General features: G+C 28.6%; 4 protein-coding genes across 4 annotated transcripts; 3 read left to right on the forward strand and 1 right to left on the reverse strand.

Moving 5' to 3' along the window:
* Nucleotides 1-140: 140 nt before the first annotated feature.
* Nucleotides 141-3,875, forward strand: dnk (deoxynucleoside kinase). Its single transcript, XM_018546740.1, has 4 exons — nt 141-308; nt 2,545-2,744; nt 3,190-3,439; nt 3,532-3,875. Exons 1-4 carry the CDS (start codon nt 293-295, stop codon nt 3,852-3,854), a joined length of 789 nt encoding a protein of 262 aa, XP_018402242.1. The 5' UTR covers nt 141-292; the 3' UTR covers nt 3,855-3,875.
* A 2,334-nt stretch (nt 3,876-6,209) lies between these two features.
* imd (death domain-containing immune deficiency protein) lies at nt 6,210-20,165 on the reverse strand. The gene is made up of 4 exons (XM_018546738.1): nt 20,030-20,165; nt 9,918-10,278; nt 6,953-7,281; nt 6,210-6,699 (listed from the first exon to the last, which is right to left on the reverse strand). The coding sequence occupies exons 1-4, from the start codon at nt 20,087-20,089 to the stop codon at nt 6,559-6,561; spliced, it is 891 nt and encodes a 296-aa protein (XP_018402240.1). The 5' UTR covers nt 20,090-20,165; the 3' UTR covers nt 6,210-6,558.
* Nucleotides 20,166-21,395: 1,230 nt separating this feature from the next.
* Nucleotides 21,396-22,856, forward strand: LOC108779347 (uncharacterized). The gene is made up of 4 exons (XM_018546743.1): nt 21,396-21,607; nt 21,815-22,225; nt 22,301-22,485; nt 22,571-22,856. The coding sequence occupies exons 1-4, from the start codon at nt 21,461-21,463 to the stop codon at nt 22,854-22,856; spliced, it is 1,029 nt and encodes a 342-aa protein (XP_018402245.1). The 5' UTR covers nt 21,396-21,460.
* A 631-nt stretch (nt 22,857-23,487) lies between these two features.
* On the forward strand, nt 23,488-25,208 carry LOC108779346 (uncharacterized protein C1orf43 homolog). The gene is made up of 4 exons (XM_018546741.1): nt 23,488-23,720; nt 24,092-24,248; nt 24,469-24,688; nt 24,960-25,208. Exons 1-4 carry the CDS (start codon nt 23,562-23,564, stop codon nt 25,150-25,152), a joined length of 729 nt encoding a protein of 242 aa, XP_018402243.1. The 5' UTR covers nt 23,488-23,561; the 3' UTR covers nt 25,153-25,208.
* Nucleotides 25,209-26,399: the final 1,191 nt, after the last annotated feature.

Raw genomic sequence — 26,399 nt, forward strand, 5'->3', positions numbered from 1 at the left:
AAAATAAAGTTGTAGCTAAATCCCGGGCATGGCCGCTCTTCAGGCTTCTCTCTGTTACTACCAATACTTAAGATCATTTGTCGCATCGTCACATGTATACCCATATAACGCGCGCACGCTCGGTCGAAACCATGGTGGAAGTTTCACTCATTGTCGGTTGCATTGTTGCATCAAGTGATGAAGTTGCATCAGAAATGTCAGGAACATAGAAAAAACAATTGCCAAGCATCGTACTGTGTTTCCTTGTCAAGCGAAGAGTCTTCGCGTTGTAATTCGCTATCAGCAGATTGCAATGATGGCTTCCGCCGGTGAGTACGGTGTATTGATAACGCGTTATCGTGGCGATACTCCACAATCACGCGATTTAATGATGCTGATATAATGAACAATGGCGAATTAATATTAATTACGGATCATTAGCGGTAAGATGTAGGATACATGTAATGATAAACAGAGTCATTGCACACTGTCATGTACTCATTTTGTCACTCAATAATTAAGCCAACAAGTGCAAACATGCTGGTATTAGTAGGTTTGTTCTTTATTCCTGCATTACCTGACTGATGCCGACGATGCAATAAGTTGAAATGAAACAAATATACGTTCGTTTCACTTCAACTTATTGCATTTGTGTGCACCAGTTCAACATTGGAAATAAGCAAGAATAAGAAACAGACCTAGTCCAGAGTCCTACTGCTAGTGTTCCTCTAGTAAAAGTTAGGACGAGTGATGTCGTCATCTATTTGACGAACGGACAGTGGGGAGTGGGCTCGTCTGTCGAGATGGCGCTCGCGTTTTGATTTGGCGGGAAAGTTTCTGGTTCGTTGTCTATTCTGCTCCGTTGATGTCTTTCCCAGTCTTTCCCGCATTCCCGCCTTGTCGAGCTGAAAGATCAAAAATCGTCTCGAACTTTCCAAACTGCATTTTTGTCAAGAGCACTGCAATCGCCTACTGTGGGTTATACGAATGTTATTATTTGACATCAAGTTGATTTAGGAGTCAGTTTGTTTCGAATTATAAACAAATAAACATTCCGTGCAATAATCCGTTGGTAAGTAACAAAATATAAATATTATCTGAGAATTGGAATTTAATTATCTGTTCGAATGAAAAAATTATTTTATTAGCTGTTACTGTAAGGCTTTGTGCACAATGAATTAAATATTAGGAATATAAATAAACATTAAATTAAATATAAATATTAGAGAAATAAAAAAAATTAGAAATAAAAATTAAACGTAACGTATACAATAGATACAAATAAGATATGACATGTAATATATCTATCATATTTTTATCCATTATACATTACGTTTAATTTCTTTTTTTCCAATATTTTTATTTTTGTAATATTTAAGATTGATATAATTTCTATTATTTCCTCCATTGTGCATAATGTCTAAGTCATTTTATTATTTCTTCTCAAAATAAGAAATATTTTTTAATTTTATTTTAATATTTTACAAATTATGGTAATAATTTTATTGTTGTATTACTGTTGTGCTTCTACTGTTCAAATACTCTTTACCTTCTACTTTAATAAGTTTATTACAAGGCAATTACATATTAAATTAGATATTTCTCTTATGAAGCATGTAAACTCACAATTTGTAAGCATCTTTTTGTATGTATATCTATAACAAGCAAATATGTGAACCAAAACTCAATAAATTTATTCCAAGAATATGTGTAAGTAATAATATTAAGGCTTTATTTTGAATGTTTCAACAATTAGAAAGTATCGCAAATTATACTTTTAGTAATTGGTAGATTCTTACAATCATTATAATACAAATAAGAAAGGAAATAAGTAAATATTAATAAAATTTGTGTTATTAATCTTTATTAGCAATATAATATTATCTGTTATTAATATCATTTATAGGCTCACAGTTCATAAATCAGATGTATATGACATATGAATAAAAAAATATTTTACTATTGAAACTTTCTTTACTAGACTAAAAATTAAGATGTATAAGGAAAATTTCTGATAAAATTATATTGAGTATCTTCTCCCTCCCCCCCCTCCCTTCTCTCTCTAAAACTAATAAAATGATATTTAGGGATCTGTGATATCCTTTAATCATATTGATCTAATTAAGATATATGTGTGTATGTGTTTGTGTCATGTGTTTTATATCTTCTATCTATACTATCAACAAGTTAATTCTAAGAAAGTAATATTATATATAAATATTAAATAATAATAAGGCTCTGTAAATATAAAACAAAATAGAATAATTGTAGGGCTAAGCGCCAGTTATGTAATAAATAACATTTAATTTAAAACTTAAAGATAATTACAAACGTTTCGACACCGATCAGGTCATTCTCAATGTTACAGTAAATATATTGATTTTGAGTATAAGAAAATGTAAAATTAAAAATAACGCTTCATTTCGCCCGCGTATATAAAAATATATATTATTTAAAGCATACTGTTACTATTTGTATTATATGACACATCATATTTCTTAGCCAAGTAGATTTTAAGTATGTTTTCACCACTAGGCAGTAAAGTCAAGCATGTTATCTGTTCAGGTAAAAAAGCTCTTGAAGCCTTCATCAAAATGTCTGGGTCGATTAATAAACTGTATAAACGTCCCTTCACTGTGTGCGTAGAAGGCAACATTGGAAGTGGTAAAACAACATTTTTAAGTCACTTCAAGAAATTTGATAATGTCACTGTATTAGAAGAACCTGTTGAGCTTTGGCGTGATGTGCGTGGAACAAATCTACTGGTAAGACAAATAATATTTTTTCCCTTAAAACTTAAGAGACAATTAAATATAAATATTTATATCATTGTGTGTGTGTGTGTTGTTAAATCTTAATTATTTACAAAGACTTTACAACAAATAAGAAGATGAAAAAGTGTTATATCGAGTGATCATTTAACATATTAATATTGTTAAGCACAGTTAATACATATTTTCATCAAATAATGATTGAAATTTTTATATAAAATAAATGTATAACGCTAATGCAAGAAAAATAATTAAATTAATATTTTCCAATTATAATTTATACATATTTTATATAAAGTATTACTGTGCTTATATTAATAATTATACTTAAATATAATTAATATAGAGATATTACACAATAATATTAATATTATATTATTGTGTGTATCTATATTAATAATGATAAAAGTAAATTAAACATTACAAAAATGCTTTGCAGGAATTAATGTATGGCGAACCGTCTCGCTATGCTTTCTTGTTTCAATCTTACGTACAATTGACTATGCTCCAATTACACACTTGTAAGACACCCTTACCGTACAAGATCATGGAGAGGTCTGTTTATAGTGCAATGTGCTTCGTTGAAAATTTGAAACGCAGAAATATACTACGTGATGTTGAAGTTACGATATTAGAAAATTGGTATGACTGGTGTTTGAAAAATGCCAATATAGAAACTGACTTGATAGGTACATATGATGTATGGGTTTTATGAGAAATTATAATTGTAGAGATATCTATTGTATATATTAATTTTATTTGGTTTTTTTTTGCTAAATAGTTTATTTGAGAACGACACCTGAGATCGTATACGAAAGAATGAAACAACGAGGTCGGAAAGAAGAGAATTCTGTCTCGTTGGAGTATCTGAAGCAAATCCATCAGATCCACGATGACTGGCTCTATCACCAAACTTTAAAGCCATTGCCATCACCGGTTATAACGATAAACGGTGATCGAGAGCTTCATGAAATGGTAGAGGAATTTGATAAATGTAAAAATGAAATCTTCAGCAAGGTAATAGATGATAGCGATATAAATAATACGATGATTACGGTACCGACAAATTGCGTGCTACCCGAAATTAAAGCTGTTTCAGATTAAATCATAAAATGAAAAAATAAAAGTAATAGTTAATTTAAATATAATTGAAGCAAACGTGTCGTACATTTATATTGTTTAATTATTACATACAACTTCATACATTGTAATATTTTCATTCACTGACCGCATTTATTACGTTTATATATTTATTTCTTTTTTCATCATATTTATAGTATGTTAAACACAATACCACTAATTGACCAATTATTTTGTATCAAGGGATTAATTATTTTAATTTTACCAGTATTCAAATACAAAATTAAGACATTTCAATTTATTAACGATTATCTAAATTAATATATGTTTAGTTGAATTATTATTAATATTTATTTTATCATATTGAATTATTGATGATTTTAAATAATTTTATATATTTAAATAAATCCCTTGTAGCATACTAGATATAATTAAATTTTATTATTGAGTACAAAATAATGGTAGTATTAAATAAATAGAAAATATGTAAGTATATATGTGAAGATTTTATGTGATGAATGGTAAACTACTTACAAAAAAATTTGTTAAAAATTTATCAGTGTCTAATTATATTAGAATATTTAATATATCCAAAAAATTTGTATTCTTTTTTTATAAAACTGTTTTGTAAGACGTTTGAAAGAAAAGAATTACAAAAATGTATGGAATATATATAAATTTCTAACGTTAATCTAATATCATCTAAGAATTTAAAAATATAAGGATAGGAGAAAGAAAGAAAATAATTATAAGATGTAGTTGTATGTACATGCGTACACTTTACTTACATAACGCCTGATTCGAATGTGTAATATCAAAGGTGTATATGGACTTGTATATGGACTTTTATATAATGACTGAAAAAATATAAATATTGTATTTTTAAAATACACATGTTTATATATTTCTACTAGATTTTATAAAGATCAATGTAAAAAAAATTTTTTTTTTAAGTTATTCGAGAGCACAAGGCGAAAGCTGCCATTTTATTTATATTTTTATCATAGTATATATATTGGCCATTCTGATTGAGTAGAAGTATATGGTAATGTAGTAGACAGTGGACAAAAAAGTGTAACTATCAAAAAGTTCATACCAATTGACATTAAAAAATATTCAATAAAATACGAAAAGTTAAGGTCATGAAATATGTTCTTTATAATATTTGATACGCTAATAGCTGAGATTGTGCTTTGATGCTTACCGTAAAATCATACACAAATGATATATGATTTTAATCATTGTTTCCTAGCAGTCATATGGCTGATATGGATCATAATTTGTAATATTTTTATATGCATAAAAGTTGCAATTGTATATTCCTCTTATACTTAGAGAGAAGGTGACGGTAAATACAAAACACAATTTTTACTTTATATAATTTGAAATATTTTAAATTAATGAAATATTTAAATGAATAAAAGTATGTTCAACTTACTTCCTAAATTATTCTCTTTTATATTTCCTCAATTTATATTTTATTTTATTTTTGTGCGTATTTATGGCTTAAACCACCGACGAAATACTATTTAAAACATTCTGCCCTGGCAAATTTTCATAGCTATCAATGAAGTTCCAGGGACCCGGAGATAATTGAAGAATGATTATCGATAGTTAATAAAAATTTATGATTATTAACATAAATATTTCGATAATACATTAATAAATTCATGATTTTTTTTTATCATAAATGCTGTATAAATGAATATACTTTTATTGTTATATCTTATATATTGCCTAAAAATTATAATCTTTTCTTTGCAATTATCATCTTTATTGATAATCTATAAAATATAAAAATCTCTCTATTATTATTAAGTTTTAAACTATATATACACACACACACACACACACATACATATATATGTCTACGATATAACTAATAAATTATAAATTAATACCGTATAATCAGTTTATTATTCTTAATTATTTAAATTTTAACAGTCATGCGAATTTCCATAAGAGTCGAGCGTTTTTAATAGTATCTTGTCGGTGCTTAAACTCTGGTTAGGGACTGTAAATAAATAAAATCTAATTTATATTACATTACATTATTTAATTGCTTATGACATCTTCTATAGGAGGTGGTATCTTATCCATTATACATATATAGGGAGACTTCCATTATATAAGGACTTTTGCAGGGTATCATTAATTTTTTCCAATAATACTAAATATCAAAAGTTTCGTTAATTTGTATGAATAAAGAAAGGTTTCTAGAATGTAAATATTTTTTCGTAAATTAATTTAATAACTTTACAAAGTTATTAAAAAATTAATTAAGTGTAGCTTAAGTGTAGCGTCTTCCCCGAATTATCTTATATATGTGTATATATATTATATATATATATATATATATATATACATATACATACACACACACATTGTAGTATTACACATATGTATCGCGCAAAGCGATGTTACAAAGTTCGTCTATAATGTATCATTAACCAGATCATGTTCCTACTTGAAATGCGGGTTCAATGCGATTCCATACAATGTTGTATCCAAGACTGAATACGAATTAGTCTAGAACAATGTTTTTTCAGTCGATCTAACCGATTTTTGCAATCGGAATGGTGCGTATATCGTGTGACTATAAACTATACATTAAAATATGTATAAAAACAATAAAATGCTATTTCGAGTAAAAAAAATAATCACAATCGTTCGCGTAAGCGTATGTACAAGCGTTAGTTGGGTAGATATTTTTATTTGTCGCATTCAACTAAGACGGATTCTTGCGAGCTGCAACTAATCGTTCGACGCAGTCGTACTCCTGACAAGACCACAGTATGCTAACTAACGTGCCGAGTTGAGCATCGTGTGTGTTAGCTTGCTTCCAATCAAGAAGTAACTGATAAATTACCTGAAATCGTACATGGATAAAAATTAGCACAAATTATTCGTTATTAATATATTACATTTATAAGAATTTTATGAATTTCACATGAAATGTTTAATTACGTGAATAATACTTAACGTTTTATTAATAATAATCATAAACGAATAAATTTCAGATATCTTGTTCAAACAAGATTACAATTTGATAAAAAAAAGCACTAAGATTGATGATGAATCATCCGCGATAGAATATCTGAGTCTTAGAATTCGATATTCACCTCATCGATACCCTTGTGTCTATAATTCTCCTCGAACTGGTCGATCTGTCCGTCCGAATACGAGAGTCTTCTCGCGACATCCCGCCATCCGTGCCCAATGTGTGTCTTAAGAATGAACATGTCGTCGAACTCGAGCTCCTCTTCGCACGTGCTTAACTCTTCCACATCCTCGGGCATCGGCCGATGCTTGGGCTTCGAATTCGTCTCGGACTGTGTCGCATTATTGTTCGTCGGATACTGATTTACATTGCATATGTAGCTTGTGCGCGAGCCGATCTTCACTCCATTGGAGTTGACTATGTTGTAATTTACCACATTCGTACCTTGTGCTAAAAATTAATTTCAAAAAATTATTTATAATATATCGCAAATTTATGATTACATTTCATTATTTAAAAAGTGACATACGAAATTTTCTTGCGAAATCTGTCGCATGTGTTAAACATTTCCTTAAAATATTCACTGTTTTTAATATATTTTAATCGATCATTACATAATTATAAAAATTCGTCTTCTCTGCGAATAATTATCGCGTAACTAGGGCGCCTAGATAACGAGCTTTATTTAACTCCCTCATATCACTCGATTTGTTTTAATATTGTAACTACTGTACGTTTTATATTAGTTATCCTATTGCGACGAATAATCCCGATGTTTGAAGTGGTGTTTCGGCAGTTTGCATGACAATATTTTGACCAATATTATGATTCCGCTGTGATAATGCAAAGTAAAATATTTTGCGAGATAAATACATCTTTGCTCGTGAAACTGCACATTAAAAAATGTTGATTCGCGAACGGAACATTTATACTACGGTTTTTCAAGAATCGAATATTGAAACAACAGCCAAAAAATTGTTTCTTGTGTCTCTTTCTTTAACACTTCTGTAAATAAAAACTTGCAATTTGGTATTCCCCGAGTTTACACTTTTAATCATGATAACGTGTCTCATTGTCAGTTAAACAAATATTTATAAGGAATATAGAGCGGCATATTTAACTTAACTCAAGTTTGATAAAATCACGATATCTGTGTAATGTTCGTTTCTTAACCATTTTTTTTTTTCGTAGCTAAGTAAATTATAAATAATGCAAATGTGTCATACGTCAATTTGTCGAAATTCCTATTTAGCATTGCATAATCTTTATCGCATCTTGTCTTTTTATTTATGTAATGAAGTTTATTTCCATTTACAGAACTAAGTCTATAATTATAGAATTACATTGATAAATTTTCAAAAAATTTCTACACACAAAGATCTTTTATTATATATAAATACCAAAAACTGCTCTTAATGTATTATATCTGTGTCTGATAGTTTTATTAACAAGAGAACCTCAAGAGATTTAATTCTCATAGGACCGTACATGTGCAGAGAACAGAATTAATAAGAGTTTCGTTGAAATATCAATTTAAATATAATAATTTAAATTTTCTATTTACATAACATTCTTATTTTTGTTCATTTTTATAAAATGAAATAGATTTCGATGTACATATAATTTATTCAATGTTACAGCAACATTAACAATAAATGGGGAAAATGAGTAGGTACATAAATTTCACATATTTAGATATTTTCCAATGACTTTTTGAAAATATGCTGTTTGTAAATATACATATAATTTATTCAATGTTTCAAATCTTTCGAAAAATCCGTCGTTCGAAACCGGCATTAAAACTGTAGTCTCATATGTGCTTATGGTAATTGAATGATCAGCGTGCACACTAATATATATTAACATGCAATAATTGATATCTATATTTATACATAAATATATAGCAGTAATTGAATAAAGAAGGAACACGTGATTTTGTCAAAATATCTAAAAATTTAGATATATATAAAAATTTAAAAATAATTTTGTAGAACCATCAAAATAATTATACAAGAAACTTAAGCATAATAAGCAACGCTGCAGAAAATTTCGACATTCTAATAACTAGCTTAAGCATCCTACATATTATAATTATTTTGATAATTTTAACAAACTTATTTTCAGATTTGTGTCTACCTATATTTTTAGATTCAGCACTCTTTTATTATGTTGGACATGACATTATTAAAAGATTTTAAAAAGAAAATGCACAGCTTTTTCTGATTATATAATTTAAATCATTTTCGAAAACAAATAAAAGAAGCTGAAATTTTCTTCTCAACCATGAAACATATATGTGTCTTGTATATTTCCTTGATCAAACTGTGCACAACAAGCACTTATATCTGTGCATATATCTTAGCGCGCTCGATCGAGGACACTACAAATGCTCTAATAGTTTATTGTTGTTTTATTTTATATATTATTTTACATAACTTTGTATCAAATGGAAGGCTGTACGGTTAGAGCCGGTACGCATTACCTTGAAATTCGTATACAAATACTTTTTACTGTATTCTTTTATTTGAAACATTTTTCTTTACTGCGATTCTTTTACTTTCGATTATTTTATACTCGAATGTATGGTTGATTTCCTTACTGCTTAAATGTTAAGTTTTTTTATGTGCCCCAAGGCCTTTAGTTTACGGTCAAGAAAATGCCATGTCGACAAAGTAAGTATATTCTTAATACTTTTATGTCAATTGTTAAGACGGGTTTCTCGATACTTTCACTACTTGTAAATATGGAATAACACCGATAAAAACTAAATTTATATTTATATTTACAATAATTATTAAAGGCATGACAGTGATTTATTATATCTTCTTTTATTAAATTATTACATCTATATTGTCTATTTCTGTAAAAAAAAAAACATTTCTCGATAATATTTGTCTTCTCTGCTGTAATAAACTCCGAAATAACTCGCAGTAAAGAAAAATGTTTCAGATAAAAGAACACAGTAAAAAGTACTTGTATACAAAATAAAATTCTAAGTAATGTTTTGTGTTGAAAATGATATATATCACTCGTAACAGCCCAATATAAAATTCTTACTATTCTTACTACTTATTCTTACTACTTACAATATTTGTATTTTGATTTCGTCTTTGTCCTTGGTCGTTTGTGCTCCTTTGATTCGCTTGTCGACCTTGTGTCATTGAAGTCTTCCGGCTTTGTACAAAAATCGGTGGGTGTCGTCGGCCTTGCGCCATTCGGTATCGATTTTTCCTCTTGTATCGACGTCACATTTTCCTGCTCTTTTTCTGGCATGGCGGGCATCGAGTTCGATTGCGTTTTTATCAACTCCTCGTCCGGAGTCGATGGAAGATTGTGCATGTAGCTTCCAGTCCGCGGCGGATCCGGTTTGGCGTCAGTCGTCAACATATCGTGAAATCGGCGCGATAGTTGAGACAAGATTGGCATTTTCTTAAACGCTCGATATGCCTGCAAATGAAATCTTAACGTTAAAATGCTTTGAGGATAATGTTCTAAAATCTTTTTGAATAAAAACGAAATATAAGAATAATTATAAAGATAATTACGACGTTTAATGCATCTTAATAAAATCTCCTTAGTGCATGGATATTAAATAAAAGGACGCGCGCGCGAGCCGTATTATGTATATTTATTTTAATTCTTAACTCTATTATATTCACGTTGGGTGTCCTTGGCCTTCTAAATTCGCTAAATGTACATAAATATGAATGCTATATATTTGTACATATATTTAATGCAAATTGTTTCACAATTATAATAAAAATTTTTGTATTTATTTAAAAGATATATATAAAATATTATCTATTTTTAATTTAATTATAAATCATTAGAGACAGAAAACAAAAAAAATTGAAATATAAAAATGAAATATTATATAGAAACACACACACGATTAATTATATTTAAAAAATAGTAATATAGTAATAAACGCCTTTTCAGCTAGTGCAGTTCGGATTTTTTAATGCTTCTTCCTTTGTTTATAATTTCCATAAATAAAATTATATAATTTTTTGGTAATTATGTTTCTTAATAGTGTTTTTCGATTGGAAAAAATTGTTTACAATATGAAAATTACAAGTAATCGAAGATTAGTATCTTATACTACATTGAGTATCTTATACTTAAGTATGTTGTTCTCGTAGTTCGACGTTTGAGGATTGATCCCATTTTTACATTTGCAATTGAAAACATGTATAACTTTCAAAACACACGATATAAATCATGTGCTTTCAAGTTTCGCATTCGTTTCGCTACACGCGATATTTTTCAATGCCGCAACTAACGTCAAACTAGACACTCTTCACATTATTTCTCGTTAAGTATTGTAGATACAGCTAGTAACCAAGCGTAGTATTATTCTCAGAACTCTCGTTGTCATAACGAAAAGTATGACGAAGCACGATCAACAGCGTGACAAAATATTTCACGAAAAATATTTCACCAAATTTATGTGCAACCTTTTATGAAAATTAGTTTATCGTTTCTTTTTTAATATATGTATTTTTTTTAAATTTAATTTTAATAGGTCTTTAACTTGACAATTTATATTTTAGGTTATCTTAATTTAATTTATAGTAAAATTGAAATCGTATTGGTTCTACAAATAAACTGTATGATATTTGTATTGAAGATGAATAAAAATTCTGTTGAATGAATCTGTTTTTCTGCTCCCACGGATGTGCCATTAGCCATTACCGTAATTATATGCGATTCTAAAATTAACAATCCACTTATACCCATGTATAATACTTCCGGCGCTATTGTCAGATACATACAAACATGCATCATTCACTTGCATAGTTCTTTGAAAATAATAAATAATATTCCGGTCTGCAAAAAGTTAGCAATATAAAATTGAAACGCTATTGTGCGGTAATTGAAAATATTGTCCTGTAATTAAATACTTATATACAGATGATTTCACATGAAACGGTAATTTCACATTGAAAATGTGAGCATTGAAATGTTCGATTAAAGATTTATAATGTTATCGAAGATAGAGATCTTTGATAAGTTATTATATTCGTACAGTATTCAAACATTGCAATTATATACTAAATTTAAATTTAATTTTCAAAATACTACGAAATACAAACAAATTATCTCACAATTCGTACGATTGATATTTCAACATTCGTTTCCTAGGTTTTCCCAAGCTCTACAAAATAAAAATTAATTACGTGATTTGAATATTGGTAATTCCTACATCGGCGCCATTTTTATATAAATAGATATAAACAATATGGATAAATCCCATAAATCATTAGATTTTGCGATTATTGCACTTAAGATTCATTCTAAGTCACCCGAGACAATCAAGAAAAATATCACTGGAAATTCCAACGTTCTTCTCAATCACGTTTCTAGTCGTCGTAAAAAAATTCCGAGATTATGTTGACCCCCCTGCGTGACATGCATATCTAACTCTCAGAGTCTTTAAATACTGCTGTGTAAATATCTATATCTATATCGTGTAAACTACCAAAGTGTGTAATCTAGTTATCGGTCGATACGCACTTTTCTCATCCACTTCTGATATACAATCAACATGATTTTGCTGAGCATGCGTGTGAATATGTTAACTCGTCAATTTGTAAACTTTTATTCCCGAGTTTTAATTTGCTTCGGAATATCTCGACCAAAATGTAGCAAAATATATAAAAAATACTTTATGATAACATATTCCACTCTAAAATTTATCTTTTCATATATAACATTTAGTAAAAAATAATATTTTTGACATCATAGATTTAATTTTGGAAAATAAAAGCTATTTCGATTTATAACATTAATTTAGTAGATAACTAATTTCATTTACTTTCACGAAACACTAATTAATTTTTTGAGTGTCTATCTATTTAAAATGCTACGAAAGAATATTGCGTTCATTGAAATTTTTATCGTGAAAAAATCATTTTAGGTTTTATCAAAGAATATATAATATTGCAGATAATATAACTTCCAAATTTTGAAGGTTACAAAACATCCCATATTTTCGTGACTAAATCTGTTCTCATTGCACCGTATTCACAGTAAACTTCCCGGAACTGTGTTATTTGTATCGATAAGGCAAAAAATTCTATATATACAGACAGTATATTTTTAATCACAGACATCTCGGAAATGTGAAAGCACTTAATTATAATTATGTTTATAATACATACGTGTACCATTACTTTGTGATCTGGATATTCTAACAGATAAAATTTATGATGTATTGATAAATTGATCAATAAATTCTATCAGAGAGTGCTACAATCTGCAATATTTAATTCTATATAATATTCATTATGTGTAATTTTTAATGATATAGATAAGAGTAGTTTTTTTTAAGAGTAAAACAAGAAAAAATATTTATAATCGCTTACTTTGCAGATTAATCATAATTATTTTTTTACGCTGTCATATATAACTTTTAATTTTTCGTAATGTAGAAGAAAGAGAGAAGGTTCCACTTCCACCATTCCTACTGCTTATTAATATATGATAATTTTTTAAATTTTAGGAAAATATTATTTTAATTAATAAAAGAAGCAAGAACAATTTTAATTATATATTTAACTATGTTGCTATCTTCTACATTCTTTTACACGACGTATGATACTTGTCGTTATCAGCTCAGCCGTGACCCATATTCAGTATATCTTTAGACTTTTTACAAGTTTCACACATGTCGCAATAATAAACAGAAAAGTATACATGTAATATTATATAACGATATACTAAAAGTAGTAAAAAAGAATATTTTAAAACATATGATTCGAGAGAAGCTCTCTACTTGTTCGAAACATTGTTGAAGCCTACAATAGCATAGAGGGAAAGATTTGCTATGAACGTGAAAGGGATTACAAAATTCAATTGTCAAATTTGTTTTGATATTTACAATAAACAAATTTGCATATTGAATAAATATTTTACATTTATTGTAAATAACTTTCATAGCGAGTACGCGCGCGAAATAAATATTTGTTACATCTGCAAATATAATAATTTGCGACCCCTATATTTACAAATAGATTTTGCCATTATAGCGTAAAATTAGCGTTCATAGCAAATTTTTTCCCTCCGCAAGACTTTCTTCAGTAAGCCATTACTTAAGCTTTCTAAGCCGTAAGAGTTAATTGATTATAATCAATTATTTTTCTCACATTCGATTGTAACTAATCAATTTCATACCTTTTAAGACTTAAAGCTTAATATTAACGGCTTATTGTAGAATATGTGTTATAGAACAGTACAATCTGTCAGTGTGTAATCTACAAGTGTAATGACCCGTCTATTACATCAATCAAGTGAATCGAAACTCGAGAATCGATCAAAGGGTATTGTTGTTCTCTACAATGCGCTTTCTGCAGAGAAATAACGATGGAATATATTACATTGTTGGATTTATAGAAATAATATATATTGTAGAAAACAGGATTGTGGAGAACAATCGATTTAAAAACGAGACTCTGTTTCGATTTCTTGTCCTATGTGCTTTTCTAGATCCTATATATTTTTATATAGAAATTGATTGGAAAATTTGAAAATTAATAAATAAAAGAATTAGAATGAGATAAGCAGTGTATCTAACCTAACCAGTATAACCAGTATAACCAGTTTTGAAATCTTGTATTTTACTTTAAAATTGTTGCTAAGAATATATTTTAAAAAATCAAAGTATCACTGGTCTCGAGATACTTTTCGATTATAGAGCTCGTCTGTAACGATATTTTGAAGATAATATAAAAGCGTATCAATGTAAATAATTTTTTATAAAAATATGTTTAACATGTATTTGTTTATATAACTTTATATAGCTCCATTTTTCCAGTTTTATAACTTATATATTTTACATTCCTTTTCGAAAATTTCGCGTCAAGAAATTAAGAGCTTTTTTACTTCTTAATTTATTTATATACATATATACGTATCCATCAAAAGATTTTCAATTTGGAAAATAAAATAGAAAACCGCGGCGAGGAACTATAATCTTTCTCGACTTCCTTGCGTCAAATGCCACGCCTTGATTGACATATCAGTAAACGTTTCCGATTCAACATCGTATAGAGGATATTTTGCGCAACAACTAGATCAAGAAGCACAATGTTTCTAAGTCGTAAAAACTTGCATTATTGATTAAATTAAATAATTAAGCAGCCACTAATACCTCGCGATTTTATTATCTAAAAAAAGCCACTCCGATAAGATACTTCTCGGCATTCTTTTTTATTGACTTTATGCAATCACAAAATTCATATTCACGGTTTATGCATTTAGTAAACTCGATCTTTTATATCTACGAAATTAATCATGCCTTCGCTAATTTCAGATAAAGTAACCCAAACATAAGCATTATGTAAGGTTTTGCGTAATTTATGTGCATTATCCAAGTCTTCGTTAGATTAACTCTGTTAGTCGTACTTAGTCAACTGGGCGTGAAAAATAAATAAAACCGATTGTTCATCACGGAAAACATAGCATATTGGCACCTATATTTAGTATCTAAATTAAGCTTCGTTTATCTAATGAAGAAAGATAATAGAATGAAATGTAAACTATGTTCGAGTCGTGGATACTTTTAGATTAATAATTAATTTCGCAATATCTTGTTTTGTGTGGCAATTAATTAACATACAATTTGTTAACATAATACATTTAATTTATATTTAAGCAATGCTGTTGTTGAATTTTTTACTAAGCCGGATGTATATGTATAACGATAATTATAATGAAAATAAAAACGTGAGTAAAAACGTTAAAAGAGAGTATTGAGTGCCATTGATACTTTGCGATAGATAACTTAGACTTACATAGATACGTTGAATGATCGTGTTTAATATGTTATAATAAATAAACAATTGTGATATACTATATGTATAAATCGAAATATTATAACATTATATATATAATAGACAATCATTTATATACATTCACATGTTTTTTGTCACACAACTTTTAACGTCCTAGCATTATTACCAATTTAAATTCTAAACAGACAACGAAAAAATAAGTTTTATTTAGCACCCGTACAGTTACGATCAATGATTTTGAGTGATGTGACTCATACGTTTTTTATCGGACAGTCTGGACACGGATTTCTCTTTATGAAATTGCTCTATGCAAAGCCAGCTGTCATTTAGTTGGCGAGCGCTGTGCAAAAATGTGTCTGTACATTTCAGTAATAACAACGTGCATTTGCTCCAACGAGATGTATGCACGATACGGCCTTGCCATCTGGATTTTCCAACGGCAAAACCAGTTACCGCGACGTGACGATGCTAATGAATTTGATAGCTACAAATAAACGCAGAACGGAGAACAAAGCCTTTAACATGTCGGTAATACTTCGTAATAAAATTATTATAATACAATTATGCGGAATTTCCGTATTACTTTCGTGGATTTGATAGCTCTGCGAATTTCGATTGTATATTTTGTTTGCAATCTAAATTTTCAGAACGCTACTTATGATACAAGTGATACAGAATATCATGCGCAACTTTGCGATTTTACTGAATTCATTAATTTTACTGTGCGTATTACTACTTATTTGGCCAATTTTCACGATACGAAACTAATTCGATGTGGATACGATTCTTGTATCGTAATATCTTTTAATATAATCTAAGGAGATTATATCAGGATCCGATTGATTGCCGAATCAGAATTCTATTGATTAATTATTTCTAGTCTCCGACTAATTTATAATTTAATTTAGCAAAATCACGATACAAATGTACTAATCACGATTCATTGATCTATATTGTGTAGATAAATATATATTGATTCTTAATTATTATAACAGTTATACTCTACTCTAAGTATTTCAAAGAAAATATTGAATCATTTCTATACATGTACTTTATTAATTTTTTTATAATTTTATATAATATGCAGTTGCTTAATTCTATTAATTATACAGACAAATAACAATTGAATTGTCCGTTTAAATAATAATAAAGCATGCAGTGTTTATTTGATAGAATACAATCGAATTTACTTAAATTATACCATATGGCAAGTTATATCTAGCTTGTTAAAATTGAGAATCGATTACAGTCTTGTGTGTAAAGACGTAAATAAGCATTTATCTGCAGTTTGTAAATACAGCTCCATTTGCCACTATTTCCTTGAAAGTTGCTAATCTACAACGGTTAAACGAGAACGTGAAGTAAATTTACACGTGAATTTAAGTAAATACGTTGAAACCACTTTGATGATGACTTGCAGAATTTGCAGATACTTATATTGATTATCTAAAAAACATTCGTTGGTAAAACGTATAATCGAACATAAATACACAACGTCTCGCAGTCGAATTCAATTTCAAATTGTATCACGAACAGAACTGTGTAAGCATGTATTTAAAATATTCTTATTTGAAAAATAGTATTTGTAAAACAATTGTATTTTGTATTTCAGCGAAACATAAATTATATACTTTGTACTTTGTATTTCAGTATAACGAAAACCTGAAAGTATTTTGTATAACTTTATATTTTAAATACTAAGATGGACAATCAATTTTATTATTTAAATTATACAATAATAAAAACTTTCAAAAAATTATTCGATTTTAAACACAATATACGTAATACTTTCATGCGCTTCGCTGAAATATAAAATACAAAATATACTTATATATAGCAAATACTGTATTTTAAATAAAATGTATTTCAAATACAATATGCTTCTCCCCCGCTCTAACTATATCATCCAATAATTACTATGTTACAATATATTTTAATAGCAGAATTATTGATCGTAAATTTATTATGTAACAATTGAGAAAAAATGTTTCTAGGGAAGAACGTTACTTCTCACGTTATATAAGATAAATAAAAATTTGATCAGAAATCTTAAAAACATTTTTCAAAGTAAATATTAAAAATTTAATGTGAATGCAGTATTAATGCAATATTGTATTAGAAATATTTATACTATAAGCATATAAATATCAAACTATATTTTTTGTAAAACGCACAGAAGTTTAAAAAAAAAACAGTGTTTTACGTGCGTCACTATATTTAACCTAACGATTATGGCGCTTTGCCTAATCGGTTCTTAGAAACGATGTATCTATTAGCACAAACCCTTAATAAACATCATTGTTTCCAAGTCTGCTAAGCAATGCTAATTTAATTTCACCAGCTATACTTCCTCTCTAGCATTAACTTCATTATAAAAAATGTCTCTTAAAATCTATTAATAAGGCAAGTTTACAATTTTTGAAATTCGGAATCTTCATTATGGAAATTAAATTTATCATACAACAACACTAAATATAGAAACGTGGCCTCGGTATATCATTTTAAATTCCGAGTCACGTGAAAGAAAGTGCATTCTAAAGTGGATACATGGAATTCTTGTCGCAATCAAATTGAACAAGGTCCGACCCAAAGTTTAAACGTTTCGGTAATTATCTGACTAAATTACTACTAAAAAAATGTAATTACTGATTAATTATTTTTTATGTCAAATAGATATAATTGTATTAGAAAAGAAAGAATAAAAATTTAAGATTGAGTTAAATATAAAATATTATCATAATGTGATCACTCAAATTCTTTTTTATTTTTACCCATTACTTTACATAACTTGAAAATGAGGAAAACAAAATATGTTACACATCTGAACGGAATGTATGTACTTTATTTCAGTATTAAATGTAGGACGACGTTGCTGTAAGTTGCAAGTTTATCACATAAAGAAAATAGGAGTAAAGAGAAGTAAAGATGAAACCTTTCCCAGCGAAACGAGAACAAAAAACTCAAGATCGAACTCCGACGTTCTAACGTTATAATATTCCACATTATATTTAGCCAGCAGCTTTTCTAAGAGATAGGTTTTAACATTCAACTAATACTATTTTATTATGCTATTTTCATTATTATTAATATTGTAAATTTATTTTAGAATAAATTAATGTGTGAAGAATAAATGAAAGAAATAAATGAATCTTAGTTTAAATACATTAATATGAATCGAAAGTCAATTTGAAGCTAACATGGAATCTAATAACAATTTAATACGCATGTAATATAATCAAACGCGCGCATCGAATCAACGCGGAATCGCATCAAAGTTATGTTTAGCACTAAATACAGGTATAGCTATATCAATAAAAAATATAATATATGCAAAAAATAGTGGTAATATAGGAAGACGAAGTCTATAGGAAGATGAAGAAGAGGAAATACGACAAAGCTAGAAATTAAATTCATTTTAATTATGAAACACATTAAAATATGCATGATAGAATATAGAAGGCCGATACGGTTATCTCACATTATTGTTTTGTCTCAGGTATGACGAAACCGTACATATATGATAATAAGCTATTTCACGCTCGAACAGCAATTTATTCGTAACATTACATGTCTGCTTGTCACGTTTCTTTTTCAAGCAATAACAAATAATGAAGCGAAGATATTTAGAATTATACGGAGCAATTTATCTTCCATTGTTGAAACCTGATAAATAACGCGGGTGTCACACCCGGCAGGTGGCATATCATAATCGATTTACGTCAAACGTGGAACTTTATCATATTTCGCTATCATTTTTCCATCGCTATGCAGTATAATGGACGTAAATTAACTGCAAGTATATCATTGTAGAGTATATAATTTATATACATAATATATATAGTATATTTATATGTGTATTATATGTGTATACGTATACATATATAACATTTTTATTCGAGATTTAAATTGTCATTCATCATGCATGTAATACATAAGAGAGAGAGCGTTTATTATGTGTTAGGAACAAAGAAAATTCCTTACTGCAGGAGAATTCTGTGAAGCTCAAAGAAATGATAGTCACATCGACAGTGGTTTGTGGTTGTTAAGTTAATCCATCAGCGTCAGCCAATTCAACATTCTTAGTAATTTCAAATATGTACAATATACATGAATTCTGATGTAAAATTAGCCACAATTATGCATTTACGATCAATTATATAATATTTGCATATGCACATACACATTATTATCATCGCTTATTACAGACGCAAATATCTACAACACAAATAGTTTCTCGTAAAGAAATTTTAAGAAACAATTCCAAAAACGCCTTTTTTGTGCTTAAAGAATGGATGGTCCGGCGTTCTTTGAAGGAGAAGTCCTTCAAAGTGGCACTCGGAGTTATTCAAGAAAATGCGCACAAGCGGAGATTCATAAGATCTACGATAATCATTAAAGCTTACCTTGTCACCAAAAAAGGTTGAGCGTTCTGGCAAATTGACGTTTCTTGCGGGCGTGATCATGGATAATTGGTAAAAATCTACCACTGCGGCTGTAGCTGCTTCTCTTTTAGCCGACCGTGTATTTTAATCCGTAAAAACCCACGACACACTCTTCACTCGCGCGCTGATCGCCAACTGACTATAGGGACAGTCACAGCAGTATATAGTGACTGCTTGACTCCTGACTGACTCGACCGACTAATCAGCTAATGATGAAACAAACCGCACCGCGTACTGCCAAAGCACGCCGTGACCGACTGAGGAGATGCACTCGCTTTGATTGTTTTAATGAACTTGTCAAATAATAGGTCTGTTTTTTTATTCTTGCACTAGATTGCATTAAAACTCTTTTTTGCTTTCGCTAATTATTAAACATATATATACCCCCCCCCGTCTCACTTTAAATTTTAAAAGTGTACACTATAATATATATTAAGTCCCTTTTTCGCATTAGTCATTACTATTAATATAAAATTCGTATATATATATTTTTTTTTAATTGATAGTTATATCATTCGATAAAGCAAAATTTTTTTCAGCTTTGAAAATCTGTTTTGTTAATTGCATTACGATAATTTTTGAACAGAGTTATGAGTAATTAAAGTCAAAATTCTTTTATTTAATACACGATAACTTTGTAGTAATAAAAAATCTTAGGAACAACTTGAAAAACTTTATAATATTTAAGTAAAAGTTAGCTTCAAATTAAGTAGAATTCATTATGTGTATAAATTTTATTTAATTTAGTTTTTTTTTTTTTTTTTTTAATTATTGATAGTTATATCATTCGATAAAGCAAAATTTTTTTCAGCTTTGAAAATCTGTTTTGTTAATTGCATTACGATAATTTTTGAACAGAGTTATGAGTAATTAAAGTCAAAATTCTTTTATTTAATACACGATAACTTTGTAGTAATAAAAAATCTTAGGAACAACTTGAAAAACTTTATAATATTTAAGTAAAAGTTAGCTTCAAATTAAGTAGAATTCATTATGTGTATAAATTTTATTTAATTTAGTTTTTTTTTTTTTTTGTTAATTACTTTCTGAATATATAATGTATCTACTAGTTAATGATCCAATTATTGAACGAAGTATCAAAAATTTTATGTACGACTTTAAATAAAGTTGTCTTACTTATTAAATTTTTATGAAAACAACAAATTTATATTTCGAGTCGTATATCAATAAAATAATTAGAGCATTTATCTTATTCTGAATTTTTGTGTCTAGGAATAACTTCTTTTATACAAAAATATACATCTTTAAAAAATTTGTAATACTTAGGGCCTGAGAAAACAATAGATACATCACTGATCCGCTTACAATCAAGTGTCAACACACACAAAGATACAACGAACATGCGCGAAACGACGCAACGCGAGCGGAATAATGATGCGGGAAAATACGGATTCAGAAGCCTTTTTCCAAAAGTACACGTTATCAGAAGAAACCATGGCAAGACTCGAATCTATCAGGGAAGCATTAAAGGATAACATCGCCCAGGCTAATCCGATGTGGAAACTTATAGCAGAACAGGTTAGAATTGTATCATTTCATGTATGTACATATTATGAACTATAATTCTCAATGAAGTTTATGTAATTATTATTTAATTTTTAAAATAACATGTATTGTCTGCGGTATCTTTACAAGGATAAAATAATTATGGGAATAAAAAATTCATTAATATTAGATCACTTCAAATTCTCTGTATAAATAATTTAACATAACTGTTCAATTTAGAACGAAGAAGAAATATGTTCAGAAAGTGAAGATAGCGATGATAATGATGAGCCAATGGACAATAATGAATCTCAAACAAACTGTGATCAATCAATGTTACCACCGTCTACTCAATTTTACTTTACACAAACTGAGAGAACTATAGAACCACAGACATCTATTACCGGAGTATCACAAAAGTGTGATATTTTAGAATGTGCCTGTGAGAATTTAGAACGAAATAATGGCAAGCTGGACTTCATCCAGTTAGAGAACTTATCCGATGAAGATCTTGTTCCATTAGTGGACAAAATGGCAAGAAAATTAAGTCCGAAGGGTATCTATAATTTGTGTCTGTCAATGAACGATATGACTATTGAGCAGAGACTGAAATATCTCAATATATTTTGTACTCATCTGTTGCTACCAAAGGTACCAATGACATATTACTGATATCTATTACATTTTTTCATCATACATTAATTTTTGTTCACATTATATTTATAGATAGTTGAACTCGAGGAGCCATCTCGTTTATTATCATCTGCTATCGTCGAATGTATTAAAATATTTCCTGATGAGGTTCAGCAACTTATATTTGTTCCTATTCTCAACGTTGAGTTGAAAGATATAACATTGGTCACCACCATTGTGAACACATTTGATCAGCAAAGGAAAATAATTCTTTTAGAGTATGTTTCACACTATTGTATGATATATATTTTAAAGCATAATTTTTTACTTTAAAATTGAATTTAAAAACAAATATTTTTGCAGAGAGTTTCTTGCATGTGTCAAGGAATTGAAATTATGGCATATATCTGTATTACAAAATATTTTATCTGTAAGACTGGACCACAACATGATTGATAAAATTATTAAATTATTCTTGGAAAAAGCACTTTGTTATTCCAAAGATAAGAACTTTGGAAAGCTTATATTGTTGTTTTTAAAAATAAATACAGCACTAACTGAAGAGCAGAAAAATGTAATAGCTGAAATCGCCGTCGTTAATGAAACATTATTCAAAAAACTTATAGAAAATATTTTAAAAAACATGTAATCCCTAAATCACATGTGTAAAAACGTATCTGTAATTGTCTAGTTTTTTCCGGTTAACATATTTTTATGAATATATATATTTTTAAAGATTAAAAAATATATTTTTTTTAAACTAATGAAATGATATTTTTTTAAATTATAACTTAGGTTTTGTATAATGATTTTTAAATGTAATTTCATAGATATTTGATATACTAATAACAATTTAGTAGTATATATATTTATTAGTACATTTATGAAATTATGTTTAAAAATAATTCCAACTATTGATTGTCATTCCTTTATCATTTCTTATTTAGCTATACTGTTTAAATTTATATCTCAATTTACTTTGTGCAAGTGAGGAAGAGATCGCCATGTTTCCCTTAAATTTTTCAATAAAACTGGTACATTATATGTATATATTTATTTATTTTACACAGATTCCATTTACTTTTAATTAGTAATACTAGATGTATACTAGTATTAATACAATTTGTTCCTAATTAAAAGTTCAATCCAGATATTAATAACTATTAATTTAATTAAAAGTGATGCGCGCAAGATACGACTCCGTACGTTGATCAGCTGTTGGAAGGTTTTTCTACTCGAAAGTTCGAATGACAGTTGATATTATTGTTTCGAAACGATATACGATTCTTACGTAGGAACTAGTGTCTGTTAACAATTGTTCGCGGAGGCAGGCTGTCTCGAATATCGTGCGAGAATGACACAGGAGCTGTCTGGTGTGACCATAGTGATATTTATAGCAGCTGGTGTTTTGACAATATTGTTACTATTCATCTTCGCGAAACGGCAGATCATGAGATTCGCTTTGAGATCTCGTCGAGGTCCTCACATTCCCATAGGACACGACGCGAAAAAGGTGCGTTTTACGATCCACAGTGTAATTTTGAGGTTAACTTATTATATGTTTGCTTAACCCATAATAGAAATACGTATTTTATAATGCCAAAGGAATATATAGGTCCTTAGGAATCACTAAAGTTTTTTGTTATTAGTTCTTTTTTAAAAAAAAGTTATAAAATTTTCAATTATATAAAAAGTTACAATTCTTAAATTTAGCATTAATACAGCATGATAATTATAAATAATAAAGTCTACATAAAAGTATAACAAAATTATGAAAAATAAAACTGTGAAACGTAAAATTATTCTAAATTATTGTGTTTAAAAATTAGAAAAATGTCTCAGTTATCATGTGTTCTGGTTAAATATACTGAAAATGTTTTTCAGTCCTTGAAAAAAGAAATAGAAAGGAGAATAGAAGTAATACCTAGAATCCAATATGAGCCACAGCTGATCAGCGACCCCAGGTATATTTTGACTCCAGGTGGACAAGCCCCACCGCATTATTACAGACTAAAAGCAGTTGACGATGTTAAAACTTTAGGTAAGTCATTCTGTCATTAGATTTATTTTTTTTATTATTATACTAGATTATATTCCTTTTCACTTTTGTCAAATATTAAACACATATGTCAATTTTACTTTAATACAAAGAACTGCACATCAGTTCAACAATAAAAAACAGACCTTGTTAGATCCAGCTTTGCATTATATAATATCTATTTGTCTGAGTATCTAAATCTTGTTTCATGTGATATTTACAGAGGCAGAGATCACAAGATATGACAATTGTCTGAAGAGACATCCTTCCGAAAATCTAAGGGCGTACTTGCTCACCACACTCGCTACTCCATTAAATGGAAGTGGCCAGCGTTTAATTCATCAGTTCTGTGATTTGTACGAACATGCAAGGCATGATCCTACAGAATTTGGTGACGAGGAATATCAAGTATATTCTCGCTTGTTTTTAAAGTTAATGGATGCGTAAGTATTTGGAATGTCTACAGCAGTTTTCCATTCAAGATGATGCAAAGTATCCAAACAGCTGGCTTGTTTAAAATTGGAATAGACATTTTAAAGATGTTTTTTTATATTTTATAATATAATGTCTAAAAAAAAGTTTAAATAATGTCTTCTATTCCGATTTTAAATATGCTATCTAAATTAGAACATAAATATGTCCTATAAATATTGCCAAAAAAAAAGGTTATTTAAAGGTATAAAGATTTTGGTATAATTTATTAATTGTTTACAGGGCACGTTTATTGAAATCATATCCAAGCAGCAGGAAGTCCAGCCCTAGTCGCACACCGATTAAAAAGAATGTGGAGACAAAGAGAAATATTCTGGAGCCTAGGATGCGTCCGCCCGAGGAACAAATTCTAACTGGTTCAAGACCTAATACTTTAACGGTAATGACATTAGATAATAGCGAGACGTCCGTGTAGCATTATGAGTGCCGTCACATACAACATATGTGACGAGGAAATTGTAAATAGTTATACGACGCAAAAAATAATTTATATTAAATTATATGCAAATAGAACGTCCGGTTTAGTTAGGAAATTTATTTATACACATTTTTACTTTTAAAAAACAATAATTTCATACAATAAGCATAATACCACTCACAAGATCTTAATTGTGATAAATTATTATAAAATAAATAATTTATTCATACACACACAATAACATAAGCCTATATAAACGTTTCGGTCAATAATATGACCATCTTCAGTATAAAATTGAAATTACAAAAATGATTTAACGCAAACTACATTAGTCAATTATTCACTTACATCCACAGCAATGCAACATTATTTTTCTTGTTTCTTTCTTCATAATTATCGTTTTCCATCAATGTACGCTAGCTTGTGTCTTAGTGATAAATTCTCTTCCAAATTATACAATTTTTTGACGAAACATCGTTACCAGACTGTATTCCATGCAAAATAGTAGTCAAATCCTAAGTGGAGAGTCAGTGAAAAATTGAACATTTCAATAATAAAGTCCGCAATGTAATTGTGAGTGGTATTATGCTTATTGTATGAAATTATTGTTTTTTAATAGAATCACATTTTTAAGAGTTATATATTTTTTACTTTTACTAATAAATACACCTATGCTCGCCATTCGATTCAAGTTAGGTATCGAACGATATATATTTTGTATACAACGAGCAAGTACGTTTCTTTCTGTGATTTATTTTATATTTATATAAATTTACATTTATACAATTAGCCTTATAAAATAAAATTTTTGCGCTCTTTGCACCAGAATCGCTTATAAAATATTTTAAAAAGTACTGATGTACATAAGAAGTAATGGTGTGTAGAGATCGCCGAATTAGAAAATTAGTAGTAGACTAGAATTAAAAAAAAAAGCGTCCGTTTCGTCATATGCAATTTTTTCAAGTGATAATAGCGCTAAGTCAATAATCGCACATTATCTTCCAATTGACTCCATAAATAATTACTAAAATTTACATATGCTCGATCGCATACAGATCTACATATCCCTGTTGAAATTCAGAAAAATGTTTACAGTAATTAGAAAATATTAGAAAGTTATTCTCTGTCCTGTTTTTTAAATGTTTATCTTTTAATTAAGAATAACAGATTAGCATATCTTTTTCTATACGTCTCACTGTTTAGACATAGAAATTTTTAACAATTTAATGAATTGAGTGTTAATC

Source organism: Cyphomyrmex costatus, unplaced genomic scaffold (assembly GCF_001594065.2).
Source record: "Cyphomyrmex costatus isolate MS0001 unplaced genomic scaffold, Ccosl1.0 scaffold583, whole genome shotgun sequence".
Classification (NCBI taxonomy): domain Eukaryota; kingdom Metazoa; phylum Arthropoda; class Insecta; order Hymenoptera; family Formicidae; genus Cyphomyrmex; species Cyphomyrmex costatus.

What these genes read in the sequence shown, in the direction of transcription:
- LOC108779347 (XM_018546743.1), top strand. Translation starts at nt 21,461, where the DNA reads ATGATGCGGGAAAATACGGATTCAGAAGCCTTTTTCCAAAAGTACACG. An exon ending in GGAAACTTATAGCAGAACAG is followed by an intron (nt 21,608 to 21,814) that starts GTTAGAATTGTA and finishes TGTTCAATTTAG; the next exon opens with AACGAAGAAGAAATATGTTC. An exon ending in AGGAAAATAATTCTTTTAGA is followed by an intron (nt 22,486 to 22,570) that starts GTATGTTTCACA and finishes ATATTTTTGCAG; the next exon opens with AGAGTTTCTTGCATGTGTCA.
- imd (XM_018546738.1), bottom strand. Translation starts at nt 20,089, where the DNA reads ATGATCACGCCCGCAAGAAACGTCAATTTGCCAGAACGCTCAACCTTT. An exon ending in CAACCTTTTTTGGTGACAAG is followed by an intron (nt 10,279 to 20,029) that starts GTAAGCTTTAAT and finishes TTTCATTTGCAG; the next exon opens with GCATATCGAGCGTTTAAGAA. An exon ending in GAAATCAAAATACAAATATT is followed by an intron (nt 7,282 to 9,917) that starts GTAAGTAGTAAG and finishes ATTAATTTTTAG; the next exon opens with CACAAGGTACGAATGTGGTA.
- dnk (XM_018546740.1), top strand. An exon ending in TGCGTGGAACAAATCTACTG is followed by an intron (nt 2,745 to 3,189) that starts GTAAGACAAATA and finishes AATGCTTTGCAG; the next exon opens with GAATTAATGTATGGCGAACC. An exon ending in TATAGAAACTGACTTGATAG is followed by an intron (nt 3,440 to 3,531) that starts GTACATATGATG and finishes TTTGCTAAATAG; the next exon opens with TTTATTTGAGAACGACACCT.
- LOC108779346 (XM_018546741.1), top strand. Translation starts at nt 23,562, where the DNA reads ATGACACAGGAGCTGTCTGGTGTGACCATAGTGATATTTATAGCAGCT. An exon ending in TAGGACACGACGCGAAAAAG is followed by an intron (nt 23,721 to 24,091) that starts GTGCGTTTTACG and finishes AATGTTTTTCAG; the next exon opens with TCCTTGAAAAAAGAAATAGA. An exon ending in TTTTTAAAGTTAATGGATGC is followed by an intron (nt 24,689 to 24,959) that starts GTAAGTATTTGG and finishes AATTGTTTACAG; the next exon opens with GGCACGTTTATTGAAATCAT.